The 16,032-nt window shown below is 42.3% G+C and overlaps 1 protein-coding gene across 2 annotated transcripts in view; it reads right to left on the bottom strand.

The window, feature by feature from the left end:
• The window catches only part of Lama4 (laminin subunit alpha 4), a 146,081-nt gene that overhangs the window by 97,401 nt on the left and 32,648 nt on the right, over positions 1-16,032 (bottom strand). For both annotated transcript variants that reach the window (XM_005363528.3, XM_026787451.1), the window contains exons 2-4: positions 13,868-13,969; positions 8,364-8,488; positions 3,572-3,652 (exon numbers count right to left, since the gene is read on the bottom strand). In XM_005363528.3, coding sequence (XP_005363585.1) covers positions 3,572-3,652; positions 8,364-8,488; positions 13,868-13,969 — 308 coding nt within the window. The remainder of the gene's footprint in view (positions 1-3,571; positions 3,653-8,363; positions 8,489-13,867; positions 13,970-16,032) is intronic.

The following is a 16,032-nucleotide window of genomic DNA, read 5'->3' as shown; positions in this document are numbered from 1 at the left end:
TGTTTGTTTTTTAATTTCTAAGGCTAACATCAATATCCTAACTATTGCCATCGGCATCTCTGATGACTCTGTACACTCTGCCTGTGTCTCTCTGCTGGGGTCCTTCTCCCACCCCACACTTTAGGATTTGTTTTGGTTTCCCCCATTCTCCTCGGATTCTCTAGCAACAGCACTCACATGGTAAAATTTCATAAGGTCTGAGTATGGTCCTTTACTGAGCAGAAAATTAAAGGGATGAAAGTATATGATTAAAGGCAACTCTGTAGACCAGGATCCTGGCCACAAATTCACAGAGATCTGCCTGCCTCTGCCTCCCAAGTTCTAGGATTAAAGGTGTGTGCCACCACCACCAGGCTAAGTCATGCTTTTTCTAACCTCTGCTGTGACACCGTGAGCTCACCTACAGAAACAGTATTCTACTGTCCTCTCTTCCCATATCACAGTACCTGACATACTGTTGGTACCTGGTTGTATGTTTTTAAGTAGTACCAGGACAGACTCCAAAGCTACAGAGAAACCTTGTCTCAAAAAAACAAAAAACAAAACAAAAAACAAAAAAACAAAGAAAAAAGAAAAAGCATGACTTAATCCTTTTCCTCTCCATTTCTTTCTCTTATAAATATGGCTTGAATGATAAGCCACAGTATGGCTTTTGACATTTAAATCCGTTGCTGTATGTGCAGTATTTGCAACATTCCTGGCACACAGAAAGAAAGTGCTCCCTAAGTGTTAGTGACTACTGTTAGCATCATAGTTGTAGTCTAAGAACAGAAGTGTTTAACGTTCTCCTGTTGATCCCGGGGACCTGAGGACTGGCATGTCCAGCATGTAGGAGGGGAGCTTTAGGCAAAAGAGGCAGGTGGGAGCCCAGGCCGACTACGAGTTGTTGTGGCATAATTCTTTTGTGCACTGTATAGATTTGTCACTCAGATTGGTTTAATAAAAAGCTGACTGGCTGGTAGCTGCGCAGCAAGTTTATGCGGGACAGTCAAACTAAGCACATTGGGAAGAGGAGGAGGAGGAGGAGGAGAAGGAGGAGGAGGAGGAGGAGCAGGAGGAGGAGGAGAGAGAAGAGAGGCCAGCCAGAAGGAGAGTAAGAAAGACATGCTGGAGAGGTAAAGTCATGATCCTTGGGACGGCATGTAGATAAATAGAAATAGGTTACTTTGAGTTGTAAGAGCTAGTTAGTAATAAACCTGAGCTATGGGGTGAACATTTACAATTAAAATTAAGACTGAGTGGTTATTTGGGAGCAGGCGATTGGAACAGGAAAACTGCCTACAAAGAGTCACAGTGGATAGCTACATTTGGTCTACATTACTTAGTAGGGTAAGAGACAGAGTAAGCAAAATGTATTTCTGTTTTAGACCTTTCAATTGGCATATAGTTTGACGCATTTTAAAGAATAAATTTGGACATAGGCTGTACCCTCCAGTGTCCATTTAAATGATCTTAGAATTTCAAACGTAAAACTGGGTGGAAACTCCTCATACCTATGGCTTTTATATGCCTGAGAAAAAAGCCAAAATGAAATTTCAAATAGAATGCAAACCAAACTAAAAGAAATCAGAAGGCTGAAGAGATGGCCCAGTGGTTCAGAGCTCTGGCTGTTCTTGCAGAGGACCTGGGTTTAGTTCCTAGCACCCACATGTTAGCCCACAACTGGACTCTTTCAAGAGTCTGGCTTATTCTGCTAAACATAACATCCTCTCTCCAGTTCCATGCACCCCCAGCAAATGCCATCTTTAATTCTACTTTAGAGCTGAATAAAGTTTCCTTACATACCTATACATTTTTCTCATCTGTTTATCCATAGATAGAGCTCCTGGCTTGCTCTACATCCTGGCTACTGTGAGCAATGCAGCAGGGAACATGGTTAAGCAAGGATCTCTACAGTGTGCTGACTCAGAATCCCTCCACTCTACTGTCTCCTGAGTTCTTTCTAAAGCATATGTTTCCATCAGCAGAAAACATATCAAACTCAGGCTTACTGGGTAATGGCAGATCCCACGAGCCTCTGATATGTGCAGGATAATTTTTTTTTATCTGCATGCTGCCCTGTGTCAGAGTGGGAACCCTTGTTTTCCTACAGAGGTCTTCTGTGTGCCAGCCTGGCACTTGATCACTAGGGCCATTAACTCCTTATAGCAGACACTGGAGATCTATTAGCAAAACGCTCTGTCCTAATCAGACTACACAGAATTTAACTTCAGACACAGGAGAAGAACTTCCATTCTTGCCTGTTAAAACAATTATCTCAGACCTCCCACAGAGCCAGAAAATGAATAAACTGAGTGCCTCATTTTTCTGTGTCTCCAAATAAGGAGACACATAATGATTGTGACACAAACATTAGTTAATCATCTATCTGATCTCCTTTGCCAGTTCTCCTGTGGGTTCTCAACTCTCCCTTTCTCTCCCATAATGTCAACGGGAAGGAAGACTTCCATTCACCAGGTGCAAGAATTACCTCCATCCTGCACTTTTGAAAGTCAGTATAATGAAGTAGAGATCTTTTGGCTTCACTACGAGCTGCGGCTCTTTTTGAGTCCCAGAACTACTCTCTGGGAGATCCAGGGATATTTCTAAGGTGACAGATGTCTTGTAATTAAAAGTTTACTTCTTAAGCCACAGGCTGAGTTTGTGAATCTTGCTGAGGGGTTGGTCTGTGTCTGCTGTCCATGAGGAGAGAAGTCTGTAGATAGATTTCTAGACTTGACGTTAGGCCAGTACCTCTGGCATTTCCCTCCCTGCCTTTATGGAAGCATGACATCCTGGAGTTGGTAAGACCAATGGTGAGGTCAGTGGCTCTGTTAGGAGCACTTCTCTGTAAGATTCTTTTAGTAAAGGCATTTCATCTTTGAGAACTGTGAACAGCCAACAGGTGGAATGATCAGCACCTTACTAGGTATGATTCTTACTAGGAAACCATGGAGTGGGAAGTCCCGTATGTCTAGCTGCTGAGGCCTCTCCTCCGCAAACCCCGGGGAGACAAAAAACAAGCAAACAAACAGAAACAAAAACAAACAACTCAAATCATTTTGTGTAAGCACCAAATAGGGATGCAGAACACCCAGGTCTGTGGTTTTTATTTTGTAAGAGATGGGCTGATGAGCCACTCAAATAACTGATTAGCGCTTTGTACATTTCTCATTCTATGAGCAATAGAGGATTCAAGATCAGACGATTCACTTTCTATTTACCCGGGGAGTCCTGCTCTTTGTGGGAGAGACATGAATTACAGTGCTGGATTGTTATGATGGGGAGGGGAGGCTTACTAAAATCATCCAGAGAACTTCCCCAGTACATCCAGATTCAGTTTTTTCTTTCCTGTCCATCTATCCCCAGATACCACGTTGGTTTGGATCCCAAGGAAGCATGATTATAACAGTAATGGGTGGGTCATGGAGTTCTGACCCACCCACTTGGGGTTCTGAAATAGTTCTCCACCCCCAACTTATACATCAATCTCAAAACCTATTGAAGAGAAACACTGTGGAGCTGATGCATATAAACACAGAAAGCTTTCTCTGGTCCCACAAGAAAAAAATAAGGGATTTTATTTACCCACCTTTCACAGTTAGGCCCAGCATAGTTTTCTTTGCAAATACACCGAACAGCTCCGTTTTTCCGGTAGCAGGATTCTGCAAAGCTAGAGAAACGTTAGAAGTCAGTCTGTTATACTGATGATTTGTAAGGTGAGAGGGTTGTCTTCACTTTAGATTAGGTCATTTCTACCTGGTTGCTCTCCAACGCATGCGATTATTCTTGCCCTTCAGAACAGACTGGACACTAAGCAGAGACAAAACACCCACTCCATGTGGGGCCATCTCCCAGGTATATCATTGCATTTCTCCATATAGAGGTGGTTTATTCATTCTGCCTGAAGCACTAGGAGTTTCTAACATAGCAGATTATATAGCACATATGCATTCAATTATGTTTTTATAATACTTACCCTTTAAGTATAATTCTAAAATATATGCTGAAAAGCCATAAATAGAAAATTCACTAATAACTTTAGATTTGTATAGAATTCTCTCATATTTCCACCATTTTTTTGTGTACACATTAAAATTTCTTCACAGTTTTTCTGCACTAACCCCTGTTTTTAAAAGATCATGACCTGGTCCTAATATAATCCAGGATCTCTTAAACTTTTAGAAAGCCTCTGTGTGCCTTACGTATTCAGCTAGTGAGGGGACTGGCTGAGGTAGATCAAAGAACTTCAAAAACAAGTCCTCAGGAAAGAAATAGGCCCACGGTGTACATATACATGCATGTGCGTGTGCACACACACACAGACACACATCCCCTGGGAATTTATTTTTTTTCTTCTTTCTCTCCTCTTCCTTCTTTATCCTTAAGTTAGTGAAAAAAATTAGAACATAAAGCCTGAAATTTAATAAAAATAATTGTCCAGCCGAATAAATACCTATCTTAATTTATTGAGACCAAAGAAACGGAGTGTTACTCTTTCAGGTATGGGAAATTTTACAATGGCACACCAGTTATGTGAAGTGGAGGTGTAGTGTGTGTGTATGTGTGTGTGTGTGTGTGTGTGTGTGTGACTTTCACATTACTTTTAGCTTCTGCACTGTGCAGTCAGCAGAGTGTGACCTCTGCTTGTGACCTCTGCCTGCATCTTCTAGCATGTGTCAGCAATTTCACCCTAATGGTGACTGAGAAAAAACAAAGGTTTTTACTCAACAGTGGTTATAAGATTGGTACAAAACAGAGTGTGCTCCTCGTTGAAAGGCTCACAATTTATTTTCTCAGCAGTGTGGTGAAAACATTCCAATGACATTACATTTTCTTGGGATTTCACCCTTTATTTTGCCTGTTTTTATTCCTTAACTGACCTAGAGAAGTCTTGCTCAAATGAACAAATACTCATGTATCTTTCTTTGAAGGTGCTCCATCCAGCCTGCGCACAGCTCAAAGAGGAAACATCTGCTTGGGGTGTCTGGAGTCCTCTGCATTTATTTGATGTCCTACTGTTTCAAACAGATGCCATTTTCCTTAATTGGCGTGATTAGCATAGCTGCTGGTTGCACAGATGATGTCTGGCCAGCCCCAGGATAAACAAGGGGACTCTATGCAAATGGCCCTTGGAAACAATGGCAGGACCACTGGTTGGTTTCCATGGTGCAGGCTCTGGACAGTGCAGCACAAGCCATGGATAGTCCCTTCTATTTTCACTAGCATTAACTGTTTATGTTTTAAAGACAGGGGAATCTCTGGTATTGGATGTGAGAATTAAAGCCTGATGCCTTCTCTGAGTTAGTCTTCTCTGTATTGGCAATGGCTCTGTTGTTGAGGAAAACTGGCTTCAAATGGGGCAGAGATGGGTTAGTTTGTGCTTACAGGACTGACAAGATTTGGCTGGTCCCCCAAAGGTCTAATCTTTGGTCTGGTTTTATTATTGATTTAGTTAAGGAACTATCTCAAGCATTAATCAGATATATTACAAAAAGTCAAATGTCCCACTCTCATTTTCAGCTTTCAAAAACTATTTCTATTGCTAATATATATATATATATACATACACATACACATACATACATACAAATATATATTACAAATGTATTATGTGTGTGTGTATATGTATGGGTCTAAAATAATTATCAGATTCCAAAGTAGTCATTTGTCTGAGAAGTTGACTGACATTTATTTTAGACTGATACATACATACATATACATATATGCAAAACATATATATGTATGTATGTATCAGTCTAAATAATGAGTGGAACTTGTTATTAGGAAGACAGGGGTAGATAAATTTAAGTGTGGTAAATGTCTCATCAGAGGTGGTTCAGATTACTGCTTGAGAACAGAATCTTAATGAGCATTTGAAGACTACCCTGATGAGAAAGTTCATAAATCAGGACATTCTTGAGTGAAAATAACAGAACATTTAATGCTTGTGTTCTTCGCTCTCCCTTTCAGGACTGTTCGTCTTGCACACATTACTAATACTGTCCAGTCATGTAAAATTACTAAGAAAGGTCTGAAACAGCTTAGTCTTTTCTGTTTTTTTCAGACTTTGCTGGTTGACCGGCATGTTGTGAGATTCGAAACCAGCTGATTCCTCAAGTGATTAAGGAGGACAAGTTGGCAGACATACGGTTGCCATCTTTTGTGTGGAGGGGGAATGTATTGGGCACTGTTGGGTGTGTGCATATGTGTATATGTGTGTGTGTGCATGTGTAGGTGAGCAGTTGGCATCAGATGTTAGATGTGTTCTTCAATAGCTCTCCACCTTATGTATTGAGGCAGGGCTGCTTGCTTGAACCCAGAACTCAGTGATTCAGCTAGTTGACCTAAGCAGATTGCTCCAGGGATGTGATCCCTGGGGTTAGAGGCAAGCTTCCACACCCGCCCAGCATTGACATTGGTGCTGTGAATCCAAACACTGGTCCTCAAGAGAGTACGGCAAGTACTTCATCATCGGGTCTCCTTCTCAGCCCAGTAAGTGGGCTCTCTCAGTAATTTATTTAATTTACCCTTATACTTACTATCACTTGTGTAAATGTTGTCTATAAATACAATGGTTCCTGGCATAGAGTAAGTAAAACACAAGTTTTAGAAAAGTTACTGTGCTCCTTGTTTAATAAAACCAGTGTCTACTCCAGCTTTTTCCTGTGTTCAAGGCATCCACGCACATGGTCCACATATGTTACCATGTCTGGTCTCACAGCACTACCATGGGCCCTTCCACCTTGCTTTCATTGACTTACTAAGGAAAAAGCTGAGTCCAGAGCAGGTAAAAGAACCAAGGAATGGAACCACAAGCTGCACTGAGTCTCACAGAGAGCAGTGCACAGTAGAGACAAGGGAACCAGTCTGAGACCATGTAGATATTTTGTGTCAAAATAGAAACACTGAAAAAAAAAAAACCCAGAAACACGAGGGTAGGTTGGTGACTCTGTTCAATAGGCTTATGGTGTGTTTAAAAACACATCTAATCTCTGACCTCCCACTTTTAGCAAAGAGCTACTGTAACCCTTGAATTTGTCAAGTGAAAAGACTTCTTGTGTTTAACAGGTATCTTCACCACACCTGAGTATGCTAATGAGAAGACTTAATGGATTCAGTGTGGGAGTGGTCACTAGAGGAAACATTTCAGTGGCTAGAAGGCTAGAATGTTCAACGTCTGTTCCCAACTCTGAGCTCCATGACCACCGACCCATCCCGCCTCTGAAGGGAAACCTGGATGAGAAGTCTGGAATGGTGGGGCTCAGGAACTTCTGGGTTCTTCACATCTGGAGACACTGAGAAGAGGGGTTCTGCTCTTGGAGATGGTGAGGAATTCCTGAACCTTCTCCTGTGCCCATGTATTTCCCTCCTACACTATGCATATATTTCCTCATGGGTTACTGCATTCAGCTCTTCCTGAGTTACAGCACTTAGATAAACTGATAGCCATAAGTATAGTGCTGTTCTGAGTTTTGTGAATAGTTATAGCGTAATTAAACATAAGAGTCCTTGGGGGAACTCCTAATTTGTAGTCAGATAGTGAGTAGCCTGGGGATTCATTTTCTTTGACTGGCACCTGGAATGGGGCCCGTCTTGTGGAACTGAACCATTGCCCTGGGGACTCTGCTACCCCTTGGCATTCTCATTCAGAGCAGAATAGATTGCAGGACACCAGTTTGGTGTTAGAGAATTGGAGAGCTGGTTGCTGTTTGAAAAATGAAACGCACCATACTATTTTAATTCTACACTTTCAATTTTCAGTGCAATGGGTGAAATCCAGGGCCTTGTACACGTCAGGAGTGTGCTTTGCCACTATGCTATGTTCTCAACTCTTGCACACTACCATCTTCGTTTACTGGATTTTTCCTTCCTCTGCTCATAAATTGCATTATTTCCGTTTCTGCCCTATGGCTGTATGCTTCTTCTCTGGAGCTCCACACTCCAGCCACAACTGAGCCAGGATTGGCTCAAGGCCTTCCTTCTGTGTGTCTCTGTTCTAATTCCGACTGAATTGCACTCTGGAGGAAACGACTATTCTGTAAGAGTCTGAAGGGGCAATGCTTTTGGAAACACAGTGGGCTTGTTTGTATTATTAGCCATTGTGTAGGCTGAAGGAGAGCTAGAGAAGAATGAGATTGGCTCTGCCTGTGACACTGAGAGGACTTCATTGCCTTTATGATCCATTTAATAGTTTGGCAACAGTTGTACCTGGAAGTGCTTAAGCTCCCCCCAAATGTCTGTCGGCCAGAGCGCTTTCTTTTTCCAACATGAAGCATTCAGTTTTGGCTGTGAACAAACCTTGGAACTCTGTGTAGAGCCAAAAGAATAATTGTGAGAACAGTCATTATTCTAGGCAGAGGCTGTCTGCCTTTAGGACTTACTTGGCCAGGTGGGGCAAGGGACAGGGGCACGGCTGGCAGAACTGGGGAGCACCTCTGATGGAATCTCCAATATAGCCATCCAGACATCTCTCACAGTGTTCCCCTGTTGTGTTCCGCTGGCAGTGCTGTAGGACAGAAGAATGAAGACATTTCACATTCAGCAAATGTAACACCCTGGCTTACTTCGAACAAAGGGCCATCAGGCCTGCCCGAATACATGGTGTGGGGCAACATAAAGTGTCCATGTTAGTCCTAATTGGAGCTAGACGTGTAGATGAAGGTGGGTGTATGCATTCTGTGTGTGCACTGGCAGGCAAGGGACACTTGGGTGTCTATGTGCAGAGGGGACTAACTCATCTGTTGTCCGTCTTGGTTCAGAAAGGTAATTAGAGCTATCACACTCTAGTTGTTCTGGAAGCTTAAGCTTACTGATGTGGAATGAATATTAAATGAGAACAAATTGTATTTCTATGACAGTGGAAACACTAAGGATTTATGGACATGAAAGAGGAAAGACGTCAGGCTGGGGCACATGTGCAGTAGAAGGAAGATAAAGGACCTTCTTCTACTGATGGTTTGCTAGCTTGGTTAACAGCACATAAGAAATGGTAGGCAGGTTGATTCGCATAATTTTCCATTTGCGATAAAGGTAACAAATAGGAGAACAGCATAAACTAGGTTGTTCCTTCTGCCTGACTGTAGCAGGCTTCAACATCTCCAGAATGTTCTCTGCAGTTCTCCCCTCACAGTCTGGCCTGTGTTCTACTGCCCACATTGAGCTCTCCGCTTCCCACCTTAGCCCCCTTCTCTAGCACACTGGGTTATTTGGCACTGTATTACAATTAAACATGGGTGAAGTAGGTCCTTAGCACAGGGCAGCAGCCCAGAGGGAGGAGTCCTATATGGGGAACAAGCTATCCTGGCTAGAGCTTCCAAGCATTTGGCCTACTATTAGGTATGGATATGAAGCACAATTGCACAGCAGAAAAGAAATTAGAATCTGGCTTAGGCTGTGCGGCCAGCGAGAATTCATAAAAACAAAGTTTGATGTGCAGGCAAGAGTGTGTTGACATAGTTCCTGTGCAGTCTTTAAAACTGTTGTCATGTGTTCAGCCATTCTTCAGGAAATATTTAGGGAAATTAATTGAGGAAAGAGGAGAAATATGAGGTAGTGAACTAGTACCTGGAGAAAACAAAAGTAACGAACATCTAAAATGAGCCTGAACTTGGGGACAATGTTTTTCTCAGCAAAGACAATGAGCTATAAACTACCATGTACCTGAACCATAAGACACTGGTAAGGATGTTTGGGAACCATCAGTAAATTTGTTTGAATCCTTGTTATGCAGATGGGACACAGGTCTGTGTAGAAAAAAAACATTCTAAGATCATAAACTATTGGGTCACAAAAATGAGCTATTCCTCAGTCACTTGATGGATGCTTTTGATTCCCCTTCAAGGCTTTAGTCCTATTTGTAGTAGCCGTGGGTAGCAATGTTCAAGGGCAAAGCAATCACAATCTCTCTCAACTGCTAAAATATTGGAGTGCAAACACAGGCTTTCTCACCTGCCCCTTCTAAACAATTTATTATGAAATTCCCTAGAAGGCATTGGTATCAGTGGTGCTGGGAGTCTGGTAGAGATAGTGCCAGAGGCATAACAAAAGGACCCTAACTTCATTTTCCAATTAGTTCACTCAGAACATTGCCTTGATCTTCTTGTCTCTCTAGTCCCTTCTCTGTACAATGAAGCTTTAGACTAGATGGCCTTCAGGGTTCTTGCTCTGAAAATCTTTAACCCTGAACTTTCAAAATGCTCCTTCACCTTTGACACTCTGCCATTTTCCAAACCAGAAACAAACCTGATGACAATAAAAGTTATGGGGGTAGGGAGGGCCGGGAGCCACAGTTTAAGAAGCAGGGATCTATATAAAACGTTGGTATAAAATTTGTAAAAGTATAAAGGGTTCATGAAGTTCCTTATGTTTAAGAATGGGGTACGTCCACCAGCCCTCTTTGAGTTTCAGGGCACACGTGTCTCTTAGTGCACTGGCGAGAGAGCAGATTCTGACGCAGGACATCTGGGCTCCAACCTGAGGGTCTACAGGTCATTCCAACTCCTGCATAATTGCCAGTGCTGCTGGCTTGGGCTCCAGTTAGAGCTGCAAGTGTCTGGAGAGTATTAGCAGCTAATTAGTTACTCTGAATTAGGTCCGAGCCTTAGTCTGCAGCAAAGGGTAGTTTATCTCACTCTAACAAAGAAGTGACATAAGTAGCTCATAAATCAGAATATTCATTAAAAGATATTTTTGCATGGAAGCCACGGTCTCATCAATTCAGTAACTAATGCATTTATTCAGTAAACAAACCTGGATTGAGCTGATACATGATGAATAAGGAGCTGCAACTGGTATTGGAACGAGGAAGACCCAGTTTCTGTATTTGAGGAATGCACAGGCTTATGAAAGAAACAAAGAAGAGCCTTGTGGGCTCAGCGATGTGACTGAAGAATGTGAAGGCTTAGTGGAGACATTGCTACCTGAACAATGTAGTTGTCCTTCAGGAAATCCCCCATAAAAGACAAATTTAGGCACAAATGAGTGTCAAAGCACAGAGATGGCTTAGGTAGCGGTGAGTTCAGGGTGGTTAGAGGCAGAAATCTGTACCTTAAGAAGAGGGATCCTTGTAGTTGGGTGTGTGGTTGAAAGAGGTAAGCAGTGTAAGGGAAGGATGCTGTGGTCCCAAATTGAGGTAGTATCAGGTCATGGAAGAGAGGCAGCTAACAATGTGAGTTGTTGGGATCTAGGATCAAAGTAAATGTTGGAGAAGAAATGGAAATTGATGAAGAGAGTGGGGCTTCTGGCAGAATGATGCTGTCTTTAGTGAGGTGAGGAATGAAGATGAGCAATAAGTTGTTGTAAGGGTAAAAATGGAAACTGTACAGAGAACCTTATATCTGCCTTCACTTTCTGCTGGATTCTTTACTGATGTACAAAGCAGAAAGGGGCTCCACCAAGCTATTCAACTTTAGCATTCTTTAAACCTTGACATTATTGACTTTCTATTAACCTTTGGATATCATGGAATCAAACTGATTGTTCTTTGAAAAACGTCATTTTTTAAAAAATTTGCTATAGACCAAAACTTGGGTATAGCAATATGTCATCAATAGTCATTTTTCTTGCTGTATTTCTTTAGCAGAATAAAAGTGGCAGATTTTCCCATGGCCCATGGCTTATCTAGTCTTGGGTTCTTGGCTATTTAAGCAGTGCCAGGTAGGAGTTCAGTGTCATAGAATGAACCGTAAAGCCAATTAGGTAGTGTTTGGTTACACCCAGAACATCTATGCCACTATTGCACCTGTGGAATTTTCAGGCAAGCTGCTGTTGTAAGTCTCAGGGTTTGCAACTGCGTGATACTAATGATTTCTTTTCTCCTCTGGTAGGGTGGAAACTACCTCCCAGAGCCCTCAAAGCTAGCAAGTAGGAGTGAAGCTTCTAGTTGGATACCAGTTCAATTTATTCACGTCCAATGACATAAGCTATCGGTGTCTTCAGCAACAGGGCCTTCCCGTCAGGTTGTGGAGAGTAACCAATAGCCTTAGAAATCACCTGTGGTGTTTTTGGTGTGTGCATGTCTGATCTTTTAGTTTTTAATTAAATACATTTTGTGTCCTTTTAAAAAATTAAACTTATAAGAATATAAATATGATAACTTGGGAAATAGGTTGTGCGTGATTTTTTCCTCCTTGAATTTCAAATATATTTATTATACATATAGTATATACATATAATACATCGAGTATATATTTATTATTTTCCCACTGAGCACACTTTACTAAGTTAGAGGGGTAGACATTTCTCTCTGAATAGAATGTAATGGGGTCACTACCATTAATATGAGAGGAATGTTATTTCTTTCTACATACACTTTCTGTCTTGGAACAAAGTCATTGCAGGAAGGCTGACAACCAATTCACCTATGAGTGTTTAACGTCCTGGTGCACTGCCAGGATTGGAGAAGGGTCCTGTCACAATGAATCATCTCAGAAGCTCATGTTTAGATCAAAACCCACAACTGTTCCTGCTCTGAAAACATCATCACAGCTGTGGCTTCGACATCGCTCGTGATGGACAGTAGCGGAATGAGCGAGCGAGCTTACCCTATCTTCAATGTATTCCACTTCATTTTGCCAGTTGCCTAGTGGCAGCTGATGGGACTAGCGATCCCTCTGTCTCACAGTTTAATGAAGCAGGTAACAAAAAGCCTTTAATTGGTCACATTATCAGCAATGTGCATGGTTAGTTCAAGTGTATGCATGGGATTCCCCCGCGCCCCAAATGTCACTGGGATTAAAATAACAGGAAACCGGAGATGAAAGCATTAAAAGGGGGGTAGATTCTGGCAGCTGTGTGTGCCTACAGGGCTGTGGAGGACATCCTGGATGTAATGGTTATTTAAGACTATGATGGTGGGGAGGGGGAGCGGGGGGGGGGGAGAAAAGAAATACCATGATTAAAAAAAATACCTAGAAAATAATTTAGTGTTTTGCCAATTAATCCCATCTCTAGAAAAGTGACAACTACTAGGTTCATAATAAATGTTTTTTAATTTGCATCTTAATGGGAAATGTGAATTAAAATGGACCTTTAAGGTACACACCTCAGAGGCCACTTATAATAAGTGTTCAGTTGGGGTAATTCTGTAGTTGTGAGTGTATCTAGGTAGGTATTGCTGTAGTTTGAATACAACTGCTCTCGTGGTTTGGGAAGGCTCTTTTTCCATATAGGAATCTGAAGCACAGAGCTGTCGTGTTCTGTGGTTGTGGAAGAGGAACCTGTTTAGAGCACACAAACTTCAAATGCTTTCATGGCTTCTCCTGGAGCCACTCTGGTCAGTATCTCAGTGGTAACTTTTACTAAGTTGCTAATCCAGTCTTGAAAACGTGACACATTCAGCAAAGTCTTTTACACTAGCGGACTTCTCCCCATCAGTCTCTGGTTCTCTGGGAAGCTGTCTGCTGGGGAATTCATCTTAGTGAAGGAGGAAAACGCCTCTTTCAGGCTTGAATGCAGAATTATAAGGAGCAGAACAAAGCCTTCATCTTCACTGGCTATTTGGTTTAGACAACTCTTTAAAAAATAATTTTGATCCATAGACCTGATTATCTTACATGCTACAACAGGCTAAGGGAAAACAGCTATATTCTTGTTGACATGGGATAAAGCCAAACACCTGGCAAACTCTACTGTTACAAAGGAATCTGGAGGGTGGGGGTCCTCTGCTGTGTATTATTTTCAACCCATCAGTACTGGTTGACAGCAGGAAGCCAGCTGCCAGGGGAGGGAAGGCAGGGCCCTCCTGGGGGCACATATGCACATTCATGCAGAGCCTCGGGGGGCCCCTTGCAATCAGAATGCACTGACACAGTATATTTTACAGGAAAAACTGAAGTGTAGGAAAAGAGCTTGGTTGGCCGTTTTCTCCTGCGCGTCCCGGACTTACCAGACAGAAGCCGGAGCCATCCAAACACTCCTGGGAATGGCCATTACAGTCACAGGGAGAACACTCTCCTGACCACGTGCGAAAGAATCCAGCACCGCATCTCTGAAACAGACAGCGGCATGCGTTTTCAGTATTGGAAAGAGACATCCTGGTCAGCATTTTATGAGGAAAGCAAAACATGAACGTGTGCTATTTGTACAGCCATTCAGCAACAGAGGTGGATACACAGTCTCCTTTGTTGTGCACTTTCTTTTCTTTCTTCTTTGACACTCTACAAGAGGAACACTCAACAAGGTTCAAGCAGTGTAAGAAAGGAGAAGGAGATCTTAGGTAGGAGAGAGAGAGACAGACTTACAGACAGAGACAGAGAAACAGAGATGGGGAGAGAAGGACAGACAGAGAAACACAGATGATGGAGAGAGAGGGGGAGAGAATTTTCTATTTTTTTCCAATCCAAAGAACACAAAGTCAAATGAGACCATGACCAGGCTTTTCTAAGGTGAGAAACTGTGTGATGCTCCCTGTAATAAGGTCCTGTGGTTCTGAATGACTGACTCTGACCTAATAGCTTAGAGCTGTGCCTTTCATAACTTGTCTCATTAATGTGAGCTTTTAAAGAAGCCCGTGTCCGGGACTAGAGGGATTGCTCGGAGGGTGAAAATGCTTTCCATGAAAGCCGGGTGACCTGAGTTGGGTCCCCAGAACTCAACCCAGGTAAAGGTGGAAGAAAAAAGACTGGCTCCACAAAGTTGTCCTCTGACCGCCACCTACGTGCCACATCAGGCGTGCCCTTCCCCACTACAAACATACGTATGCAATTAAAAGATGAAACACTCAGAACAAACAAACAAAAACACCCCTCAGTGTTTCCGGACTGCAATGCTGTAGGAAGTTAAAGAGGTCTTACACGTCCAGGCCTGCCTGTGTGGTCCTGATCACATACTTCCCTGATTTTCATAATTTGTGGGAATATATTATTTTTCTTCATTTTGGGCAAGGAACCTCAGGGAAGCTAAGTGGCTCGTGAGATTGGGCACCCGTGGACCTGCACGATAATGAAGTCACCCTCACCTTTTCTCCCTCCAATGTCACCAGAGCCTCCTGTGGAGAAACGTTATGAGGTTGCTCTCTTCCTATGCGGCTAGGTTTAAGTTTGTGATTTTCTGGGATGTCTCAGTGGTGTTGGGAAAAAAATGGCATCACAGACCTGGAAGTAGACTTCCAGACAGATAAGAATCTCGATTGTTTCCATAGACTTACAGAGAACATTTCACGTCACGCCCCCCTCCCCATTGACCCATTGTAGTTTTAACTGTGCTGGCTACCAGGACAGTTTTTGTTGTATCTGGCTTGAGTCCCTCTGAGTGTCTTGTGAACCCATTTCCTCTTCTTTCGTTTCTCTGCAAAGAAACACGGTGATTTACAGCATAAAAGCTTCAATCTGTACCCTGATGCTACAGAAAAACAAGTATTTTATCATACAAAAACCATCAGTCTGCATCCAAAAACTAAAGTTTAACGTGTTCACTCAAAAAAAGTACAAAAGATAATGATGATGTAAAGTCAAAGAAATTTTGCTGAAACGAGAAAATGACAGGCTGAGAGGGACCACGGAATTTATCAGGAGGGGTTGTAGTAGATGGGAGGCCTTTTCCTCAGTTTCTCCAAAGGGAAAGGGAAGAAAACAGAAAGATACTAAAACTGCCACTGGAAAGACTTAACGTAGAACATTTGATCTCACATGTTATTTCTTTGTCTCTTTTGATTTTCTTTGTTTTTATCTCAAGGCATACATGTTTTTGCTATGATTCAGCATCTAGGCAGGTCAATCTAACTGCAACATTCATAATTCATCTCGATTGCTATTGATAGAGATCAGGCTATAGATTCAGCTCTACATGCACAGCAGAGACACATGACAGTAAGATCCCTATGTCTGCAGCGCCTTACAGTTCTCTCAGCTTTGTTTAAGATCAGCCCCGCTTATGACTAATAAAAATGGATTTGATGGCCCATAAATGTGCTGCGTTTTGCAATTTTCAGGGTTTTAGTTATAGTAGGAGTGGCTGACAGTAATGAACATCTGAATAAAAAATTAGCCTAGTAGTTTCCAAACAGTGGCTCCTGGGTCTGCAGCTGGGCATATTACAGTCATTTGGGGAGTT

Source organism: Microtus ochrogaster, linkage group LG9 (assembly GCF_000317375.1).
Source record: "Microtus ochrogaster isolate Prairie Vole_2 linkage group LG9, MicOch1.0, whole genome shotgun sequence".
NCBI lineage: Eukaryota > Metazoa > Chordata > Mammalia > Rodentia > Cricetidae > Microtus > Microtus ochrogaster.
Note: the sequence above shows the minus strand (reverse complement) of the source record. Positions and strands in the feature narration are given on the sequence as shown.